This window comes from Monopterus albus, unplaced genomic scaffold (genome assembly GCF_001952655.1).
Source record: "Monopterus albus unplaced genomic scaffold, M_albus_1.0 scaffold215.1, whole genome shotgun sequence".
Taxonomy (NCBI): Eukaryota; Metazoa; Chordata; class Actinopteri; order Synbranchiformes; family Synbranchidae; genus Monopterus; species Monopterus albus.
This window is the reverse complement of record NW_018128095.1, coordinates 52,009-62,203: the sequence shown is the minus strand read 5'-3', so window position 1 is coordinate 62,203 and position 10,195 is coordinate 52,009. Positions and strand designations below refer to the sequence as shown.

At 39.3% G+C, this 10,195-nt stretch overlaps 1 protein-coding gene across 3 annotated transcripts; it reads right to left on the bottom strand.

The window, feature by feature from the left end:
• Window positions 1-2,245: 2,245 nt before the first annotated feature.
• On the bottom strand, window positions 2,246-6,510 carry LOC109971081 (vesicle transport protein SFT2B-like). 3 transcript variants are annotated; one of them, XM_020619112.1, is made up of 8 exons: window positions 6,183-6,510; window positions 5,084-5,173; window positions 4,523-4,608; window positions 4,098-4,179; window positions 3,881-3,916; window positions 3,449-3,507; window positions 3,341-3,370; window positions 2,246-2,603 (listed from the first exon to the last, which is right to left on the bottom strand). In XM_020619112.1, exons 1-8 carry the CDS (start codon window positions 6,249-6,251, stop codon window positions 2,567-2,569), a joined length of 489 nt encoding a protein of 162 aa, XP_020474768.1. In that variant the 5' UTR covers window positions 6,252-6,510; the 3' UTR covers window positions 2,246-2,566. The 3 variants fall into 3 exon arrangements, with proteins under 3 accessions (XP_020474768.1, XP_020474769.1, XP_020474770.1); XM_020619113.1 differs by having other exon boundaries at window positions 5,084-5,232; window positions 6,183-6,254; XM_020619114.1 differs by lacking the exons at window positions 5,084-5,173; window positions 6,183-6,510 and adding an exon at window positions 4,739-5,073.
• Window positions 6,511-10,195: the final 3,685 nt, after the last annotated feature.

Below are 10,195 nucleotides of genomic sequence, written 5' to 3'. Positions count from 1 at the left end.
ACAACAACTCCTTGACTGTTCTTGAATGGCCCAGCCAGAGCCCTGACTTAAACCCCATTGAGCATCTCTGGAGAGACCTGAAAATGGCTGTCCACCAAAGTTTACCATCCAACCTTACAGAACTGGAGAGGATCTGCAAGGAGGAATGGCAGAGGATCCCCAAATGCAGGTGTGAAAACTTGTTGCATCATTCCCAAAAAGACTCATGGCTGTATTAGCTCCAAAGGGTGCTTCTACTAAATACTGAGCAAAGGGTCTGAATACTTATGACCATGTGATATTTCAGTTTTTCTTTTTTAATAAATCTGCAAAAATGTCAAAAATTCTGTGTTTTTCTGTCAATATGGGGTGCTGTGTGTACATTAATGAGGAAAAAAATGAACTTAAATGATTTTAGCATATGGCTGCAATATAACAAAGAGTGAAAAATTTAAGGGGGTCTGAATACTTTCTGTACCCACTGTAAGTACAAGTTTCAAACCCAGTGTAGAAATACTCTGTTACAAGTAAAAGCTGTGTTCGAAGTGTTAAGTACAAAAGTATAATAATCCAAATCTAATTAAAGTATCCAAAAGTACCAGTACTCATCCTGCAGAACGGTCCATGTCACATTAATGTCTCTGATACTGGATCATAGTGACTGATACATTACTGTGTTCATCACTTTAATGCTGCAGCAGGTAAAGGTGGAGCTGATGTTAACTACCTTATATACTTATACTGGGAAGTACTTTACATCCTGCTGGGTAGCTGGTGGATTTCCCATCGAGATCAATAAAGTCTGAATTCATCTAAACCTATAGCAATACATGCTGGTGGATTTGTTGATCATATTTTGTAATATTATTTTGAATGTTCAAAGTTACTACAGCTGTCAGATAAATATAGTAAAAGTATAATGTATCATGAGGTGGAGATACTCAAAGTATAAGTACCTTGAATTTGTACTTAGGTACAGTACCTGAGTAAATGTCACAACACTGTTAATATGTTTTTGTGTCATACAAACTGCTGACATACACTGATACTTAAATATTTATTAAATCGTTCCAGTGAATGTACAGACAGTGACAAACTAGAGGAAACCCCTGAGTATGTGAGCAGTCTCCTCCAGGGTCCACAGGACATGATTGTTCGCTGACTGGTCTGATGAGGATGACCATGATTGAATGAGATGCTGTGGCCTTCACAGTCACCAGGTCTCAGCCCAGGTGAACAGCTATGGGAGATGTTGGAGCCACGTGTTAGACAGCGTCATCAAAACACCACATGAGGGAACATCTGCTGGACGAACGGTGTCCATCCCTCAGGGAGTGGGATGGACACCGTTCAAGGTGAGGCTGTTCTGGTGGTATGTGGTGGCCCAGCACCTCACTGAGACTCTTTGTGTTGGATCATCCTGTCATTTGTTACTCGTCTTGTTTCATGCAGTGAAGTCGGAGGTTTTTGCTGTGAGGTTTTAGTGAAACTATCTGGAAGTCGAACTGAGTAGAAGAGACACTGAGTCGAGGTTAGAGAGGCACAGACCTGGTACGTCTGTTGTTTAACAGGCGGTGGGGCAGACAGACGGACTGATCTGCCTGCCTGCCTCCATTTATGTCCAGCTGTTGGAGCAGAAATGAGGCTCATACACAGTGATGTAGATTTACAAAGCACTGGTGTGCACACAGATTCATGCACACAGATTCACACACACCCGCACATTTCTGGTCACGAGTCTAACAATGACTTTCATTATCAATTACTTTAATAATTATTTTCTCAGTTAGTCCATTGTTTTGTCTATGTCACAACACACTGAGAATGCCCTTTATATTTTACCACATTCCAAGTTACAACACGTCTTCTTGTGTCCAGACCCAGAGCCGTTTACTATCACATATGACCAAGAAAAGCATCAAACCCTTATGTTTTAGGAACTGGAACATTTTGCTTAAAAATTACAAAAACATTATCTAAAATTAATTTTCTGTTGATTATCTGATTAATCAACTAATCACTACTGTTCTACCTACATTCTACATAAAATACTCAAAGATTTCTGAGTAAAAGATTTCAGCAGTATGTAAATTCCTGTCGACTCGTGTGTTTAAACCTCTCTGTAAATGTAAGGTCTCACCGTGTTTATCAGGTTTCTGTTGCTTCTCTTGCTTTTATGTTTTCTGTTTACTGTGATTTTAAAGTTGCTGCTTTATAAAATACAAGGTTTTACAATTATTGCTACTTCATTTGGTTCTGATTGACAGGCACTAATTAAAACACCCTCCTCCCTGAAGTGTAAACTGTGCAGCTGCGGAAAAAACATAAATCATATAAATAATGGGTACAGAATCGGGATTGGGAGCAGAAAGTTCCTGAAGGTTCAGACTGAGTTCAGGTGAGAGTCCAGGTGAAACAAACAGGAAGCAGTAACAGGTTTTAAGCTGCTATAAGTGAAACAACACTAATTGGGAACTGGGATCAGTCCTGGTTTACACTGGTTTTAACGCTGAAATGTTTAAGGCCGTCCTGCTCCCTGCTGATTGAAACCAATCCTGTATCCTGATTGGTCAGGAGGGGGAGACATCTACACACAGATTGTGCATAACTTGATGACGGCGTCCCTGAAACACAAACACAAGACACATTAATGATGATTAAAATATTGTACATATATAACATCAAATGCCCAGCATATTAATTACTTTAATTATAAAGTAAAAATATGAAAATGAAGCTGTAAGAATGCTGACTTTCCTCTTTATTATTATTAGGTGCATTATTTGTGCTATTTATTGTTCATCATGGTTTTAAAATGATCAAAAGTGTATTCAACCAGTAAAAGGCAGACGTTCCCCTGATAAGATATCGCACACTGTCACACAGTTGTTCTGTCAGTATCTTTACCATTTCTGTCTATGATCTCTGCTACATCACATCCACTGCAGATAAACAACTAAAGTCACATGAAAGAGTCGTAATACACCGTGTGAGAATGGAACAAAGAAAGGAGACAAGTGTGTCTTGTGATCCTTAGCCAACCTAGTTTGTCAGGTTCTGACAAAAGTTGTGATTTTCAGATAAAAAAAAAAACAAGAATAGGTGAAACTGTGAACAGGAAAAAAGCCAAAACCAGAAAACCAGTTTTCCCCTTTTATTCATCCTGTATGACTCTGATTTCTCATTAAAACAGTCTTTGCTCCTGACAACACATCCCATGTAACCAAGTGAACTGTCACTGGTATTTCTCCCAACCAGTCCCAGTGTCCTAACTGGGACCCAGTGCAGTCAGAGATGGGCTCAGTGACGCCACCGAGCCTGACTCTGACATACTACGTGAGTGTAGCTGTGTGTGTGTTACCTGGCAAAGGGGATGTATGAGAGGCCGTACCTGTGATGAATGACAGCAGCAGTTAGACAGGTGACACAGACAGACAGGTATTGACATGTTCATATCTGACAGTTTTACCAGGTGAAGGCAAGAAACTGAAGGACACAGAAGAGCAGAGCAAGTCCATTATTTTTCCACTGGAGAGAAAAACAAAACAGATATTTAAAAAAAAAAATTTACAAGCTGCTTTCAAAATAAAAGCTCTTTTATATTCTGCTCAGAATTTCTTGCAACTTTATTTAAAGAAATAACTGTGTAGAAGAAGCAGACAATCTGCTGGCATGTTTTAATAGGATGGTTTGCGTCAGAGTTAGTAACAGGACATATTCTTTTAGCGCGGCATATCTTCAGAATCACCTCATGATGTACAGTATTACATCCAAAACATTGTCTTTCTCACCCAGCTCTTATCAGTATCAGTAAATCTGATCATCTCATCATACTCTCACAGAGATTCACTGTTCCTTGTGAAGAATTTGTACTGCTATTTGTTGTGTTTGTGTTTCTCACCCAGAAGGCAGCGCACAGTGTCAGCGCCAGACACACCTGCAGACAGCAGCAGAGAAACACAATGCCAACATGGACGATCAATCAAAGTGAACTGATTTAGAACTGATCAGTCAGGTCTGCAGAGTGACACCTGGGATTCATTGGGTTTTACTTGAGGTCTGCTGTCTACTGTCACGCTTTTCTTTCTCTATGTTGGAGGTTATGTGTGTGCTCTCACCAGCATGATGATCGTGGCGAGCGCTCTCTCTTTAGCGCACATGGTCCTCAGTTGCCTGCACGGACCAGTCAGGAACATGGTGCTGAAATCACATTAAAAAAGATAAAACTTTAGATGTACAAACTTTAACGCGTTACAAGTTAAACCTGAGGCTGGAGAGGTGACTCCCACTACCAGAGGGTGATGTCTCCTTCCTTAAGACCAAGCAGAGACACTGAGCTGAACACAGGCCCACAGGGATGATGGGTAATGTAACTCCTCCACAATAGTGGACTGTAAGAGGTTTCTGATCAACAGAATTATTGTGAAATGAAACAATGACCCTGCTACTCTTCTTTTGACCTGACTCTGCCTAATCTGGACTAACAGAGTCTGTGATTGGAACTTGTTAGACCGGGTCAGACTAGGTTGGTTCTGGCTGGTACCTGGCCAGAGAGAAGATGTTTCCCACAGTGTAGAGAACAGCGAACACAGCGAGACCAAAGCCCGGTATCCACAGCAAACAGGTACCCTGAATACAGAGACAGCCTGTTACCATGGATACAGATGAGGATAAAGGCTGTTGCCACAGACACAGGAGAATGAGACACACCAGCTGTTACCACAGAAACAGAAAGGAAGACTGACAGTCAGACTGTTACCTTGGATACAGATGGCCAGAGGGGATATGTTACCATGGAAACAGAAGACAGAACAAATAAACATGATGTTACCATGGATACACACAGGAAAAAAAGACAATTTGTTACCACAGAAACAGACAGCAAGCAAGACAAGAAGAGACGTTACCATGGAAACATAAGGAGGACACACACAGGCTGCTAACATGGATATAGACCAGAAAGCAATACAGCTTGTTGCCAAAGAAACAGACACAAAAACAGGCAAGCTGTTGCCATGGATACAGAAAAGACAGCCAGGCTAGCTGGTACCATAGAAACAGGCAGTGTTATGGAAGTCACTAAGTTACAGTTGCACCGACTCACCAGGATAGAGCAGAACGCACCCAAACAAAAGCAGACTGCGAAGCCCTTCATCCTGGTCCCACAGCCCAGAGTCGACGCCTGATTGACTCTCTGCAGAGACGTCATTGTCGTCATCAAAAGTCACAACTTCAAAGGTTTTGGCAAATAAACTACATGAAGATCACATGAAAAACCACAGCTTGGACTAAAATAAAGACATAAATGCAGGTGTCCACATGATGAACTCAACCTGTAACATGACCCGTCTCTCTACAGGTTGATTTTCTGTAGAAAAAAACGAAACAAATGGCTGTCTGGAACCAGAATATATCAATAAACAACCAATAATAAAAATAATAGGGTATTTTTGAAACAGGATAAGGAGAGTGACATGTAGGAAGTGTTTTGTTATCAAATGGTTAAACCAGCAGGAGCACTCAAAAAGAAAGATGCCTTCAGGCTAAAAGAAATGTTGACAGTTTCATCTCACTGAGCAGGTTCACATAAGCACAGGAAGAAAAACTGTTAACTGCCAGTGGAAAACACACACAGACAAAATACACACATTAACCTATGTTTACTAATGTGGAGCTATTACAGGATAATAGTTATTATAAATTATGAATTGTCTTATTATTAATTTTTACTAACAACAAACACAGAGAGTAATAAGATTAATAAATAACAATAAAAAGATGTTTTAAGATATCCTTTCATGTTTTAATGATAATGGAAAACAAACAGACATTAAAGGGTTAAGACGTCAAATGTATGTATTCACTTTCTCCATTAATTCGTTTTATGGCCATTTTGAGTTGATTAAGTAGAGACGAATGTAAATCTAAGCCATATGGCTGCTAATAATTATTGTTTTCAAAACTGGAATAAATAATACTATAATAGAAAAAAACTATAATCTGTGTAAATAGGTTAAATGGCAGCAGTTACAACCGAACTGAAGTAATTTACCCCTGGAAACAGCTGGATTAACCTCTAATAATTTTACATTAACTACTTTAGCCAGCATCTTATTTCAGTGAGTATCATCCTAATAATATGTTATAGGCTTTAGGTTACATATATCATGCTAATAACAGCAACAGATGCTAGCTCCGTTCACCTCCAGTATTCCTGACCCATCCGCGTTCCCATCATCCTGACCGCCCAGAACCTTCTTTAATTTATCCATAACCTTCTGTTTTCTGCCTGACAAAGGCCCAAGCAGTAGGTGAGTCTCCAGAAACTCCCCAAGTGTGTAGTTGCAGGTGTAGTAGGTTGCTGCGTGGAGAAATTAAACTGAAGAGACGCTTCAACAGGTGTAGCACTTCCGCCTGCAGTACCCCCTCTGACCACAACGGCACCAAAGGCGGCGCTGTTTCCCCATCATCATGTTGGGCACAAGTACGCAGTATATTTACTAGTACGTACTAATTTTGCTAGTTTACTAGTTTTATCTGCTTTACTTGAGTATTGCCAATTTATAGTACTTTATACTTTTACTCCACAACATTCCAGAGTAAAATACAGTACTTTTTACTGGTCTACATTAATCCCACAACCAGTAAAGTTGAATGCAATTATTTATTAGTACTGTATTTAAGTACAATTTTGAGGTATTTGTAGGCTATTTACTTTTGCACATAAAAAGAAAAAATACATACAATTTTGACAGTTAAATAAAATTCATTTCTTGAAATGTATTTGTAGAAGATTGCTTTACTTCTTTTCACTTAAAAAATAAATGTTTAATTTACCCAAACTTTTGAATACAATTGTTTGTTTCAGAATCAGCGTTACTGACCAAGTGTGTTGAACACATGAGGAATTTGGCTCCAGTACAGTGGGTCTCAATGTGCATGTACAACGAGTCGACTAGAATGAGAGAACAAGAAAAAGAATAAATGAAGTACCAGTACTCATAAATATAGAATATACATTATCTGTATATACCCACAGTTTAGATGGAGTTTTCCAGATAGATATATACAAAAGTATACTGTTATACAGTTATGGGTTAAGTGTTCATCGGAGTGACCGCCCAGGGGAAGAAGCTGTCCTGTTTGTTTGAAGGTGAGATGCAACAGGAAAAATAAAAATTTGTTCTGATGTTCAGTAGATCATTAACCTGGCTGATGGTGGCCATACATTTTAAATTACATTTATATATAAGCTTTAATAGTGTAAACTTCTAGTAAAAATACTTTTAGAGAAAAATAAATTATGTGAAAAGCAAAATCCAAAACAGACAAAAAACAAATGGGACTCTTTATGACAGGATGTTCAACAAATACATCGAGATAGTCCAGATTATATATCTTATTTTTCATAAAAGCAAAGTGCAGACAACATAGTGATTCATTCATTTAGAGGCTGGTGGTGCTTCAAAAAATAAAAAATAGAAAATTATAAAAAGATGTGTTGGTCAGATTTTAAATGATAATAGCACATCAGTCACTGATTTGTCACCACAAAAACAAAACACTAAAAAAGCAAAGTGTTTGATGGATTTTGTTTTTTCACCCAGTCCTCTGTGTTTTCAGACCTGGCGGCCTGGCGACTGTAGCTCAGGCAGGTCTCCCAGCCTCCTCAAAGTGAGCTCAGTCTGCAAGTGGATGCTGGCTCCCTGCAGCACACCGTGCAGCGCCTGGCTGTAGATCAACACGTACTCGGACACTCTGAGGTAAGGATGGCTTCGCTTCACAGACTCTACTGTGGCTGACACCTGACCACACAGGACATTACAGGTCAAAGCACTGCATACTCAGTGACCCCTACAGAATGATATTAATATGATTTATTTCATTACATTAAGAATGAGGATTTTGAAGAAATGATTAAATCAAATGGATGAAAAATAGGTAAAAGGGGTAATCTGCTTTCACCAGGTCTTCAAAAGTGCAGATGCTGATTCTGTATGTTTGTGTTACTGTGCACAAACCCCGTCCAGAGACCAGCAGCACCAGTGAATGTGGTGTCCTCACTGTAATGTGTGAGTCCAAACACTGGTTCAGCTTTTTCTACAAATGCCAGAATCGGGAGGACATTGAGGACAATGTGAAACAAAACAGATGTGGAATTACAAACAGATGGAACATGACAGGGTGTGTTTGATTTACCTGTGGGGGCGAGGTTGGTCTGCTCTCCTGCCAGTCAGTAAAGAAGGAGCGGTGGAAAGACTCTGGGTGTGGTCAGGAAGTGAACATAATCTGAGACACATCAGTGAAACCTCCAGTGATGAGAAAGCGAGCTGCTCGGGGGGAACACAGGATGTTGAGGGTGTTGTCACCAGCCTGAAGACCTGCAGAGCCCAGATATTGGATTCCTGAAGCTTACATTCATATTTAAGAGTTAAAGAACAATCTAAAGTTTTAACAGACAAAAATTCAGAATTAATGCAGTGAAAATGTATGTTTTGCTTGTGCAAACAATGTGCAGACAGACGAGCCTCTGCTTTGGACTTGTCTGTTCATTAACATGGAGTTGAGGCTTGTGCTTAACAATGTTTTTCAGCTTTTCAGAAGAGCAGGATGTCATATTGTGATAAAACCATTTACTGTGATATTTTAAACATTCGACACATGAGCTCAGTGTCAGGCAGTAACGGCAGTACCTTGGTAATAGTGCACTGATCCTCTGGAGGAGCGCCCTAAGTTCAGCTTGTCATAGAGGATGATGTTTCCGACCACGTCAGGCCGCTTTGCAAAAGAGTTGCTCTGGAGCCAATATAAGACTTTAATATTGTATATATCTTAAAACAATTTTACTTGTTTTTAAAGCACTTGTAGCAGCTACTTGTCTGACATGCTTCCAGTGTATGAACCAGGGTGGTCTCTCATGTCATCAGGCACTTTGAGTCTTTTAGTTTTCTTTAGTTTCCAGAGTGCAGGGCATCCATCTTTAATAGCATTTTGAATTGCATGAACCTGTATGAAGGGTGCCATGTAAATCAAGTCTGATTCATTGATTTAAAAACCAGTTTGGCTGCTGAGTCTGATCACTGATACATTCATTATTGAGAATAATGAGTGTTTCACACTAATCAGCTCTGTTAAAAAGACAGCTGTTGGTGTCCAGGCATCCAACAAAACCAGACGTAATTTCCTTTTGAGTTTTGTCATTTCTCTTGGACTTTCCATGATTTTCCAAGACTGTAAAACTTCACCAGTCATACCAGTGTTGGAGAGGCTGAGGATGCTGGACAGCTATGTGTTTCTGGGTGAGTTGAAGTCTGATATCCAGCCTCTGAAGTCCCTCCTGATGTCAGGGATGTCATAGCACCAGTGGACTGCATGTGCATGTAGTCTGCCACACACATGGCCCATAGCACCTTGCTCACAGACCGGGGCGTCTGACACATCTCACCCGCAGGGATACACCCACTTTACTTCTACACAGTGCACACAAACACATTTACACCAGGAAAAGACAAATCAAGTTAGGAATGAGAAACTTAAAAACACTTTTATTAAACTTATACACATATGAGATGCTGAGGCAAAATTTTATCTTTAAACTAAAGATTTAGATGTTGACAATCCTATTTGGTCAAATTAAACCATAATTACCTTTAACTCATTTTTGACGAGATGCCTTCAATAGAGCTGTATGTTGTCAGTTAATACAAAATTAATATATACATTTTGTATGTTGTCAATTAATACAAAATGTATATATAATTTAGTTTTGTTGTTATTTATATTTTTCAAGTGTATGCCAAAGAAATTCCATGTCATGCATAAAAACTTGACCTGAAAGAATTAATCAATTATAAAAATAGCTGAAAATCTTTACACACCTGTCTTTACCTGCTGAATCACTCAAGACCAAAAAAGATTCAAATTACAAAAGTGTTTTAACAGATTAACGGGATCGTTTCAGTGACTGCCGTCTTTATAACTGAGTCTATACGTACAGCAGCCTATAAGAAGGTAATTTTAAAGTGGATGTGTTTTAATAAGATTAAATTAACCCACCTTTCATAAAGCACCAGCTCTCTGATGATGATGAGTCCGCATTTTAACTTACACAAGTTAATTATTACACTGTTACAAAACTGTACAGGAAGTGCCTCACGTTAGCGCGTCCCGCTAACTTAATAACTGTTCAAAGTACGTTTCCCGGTAAAAGCGGAGA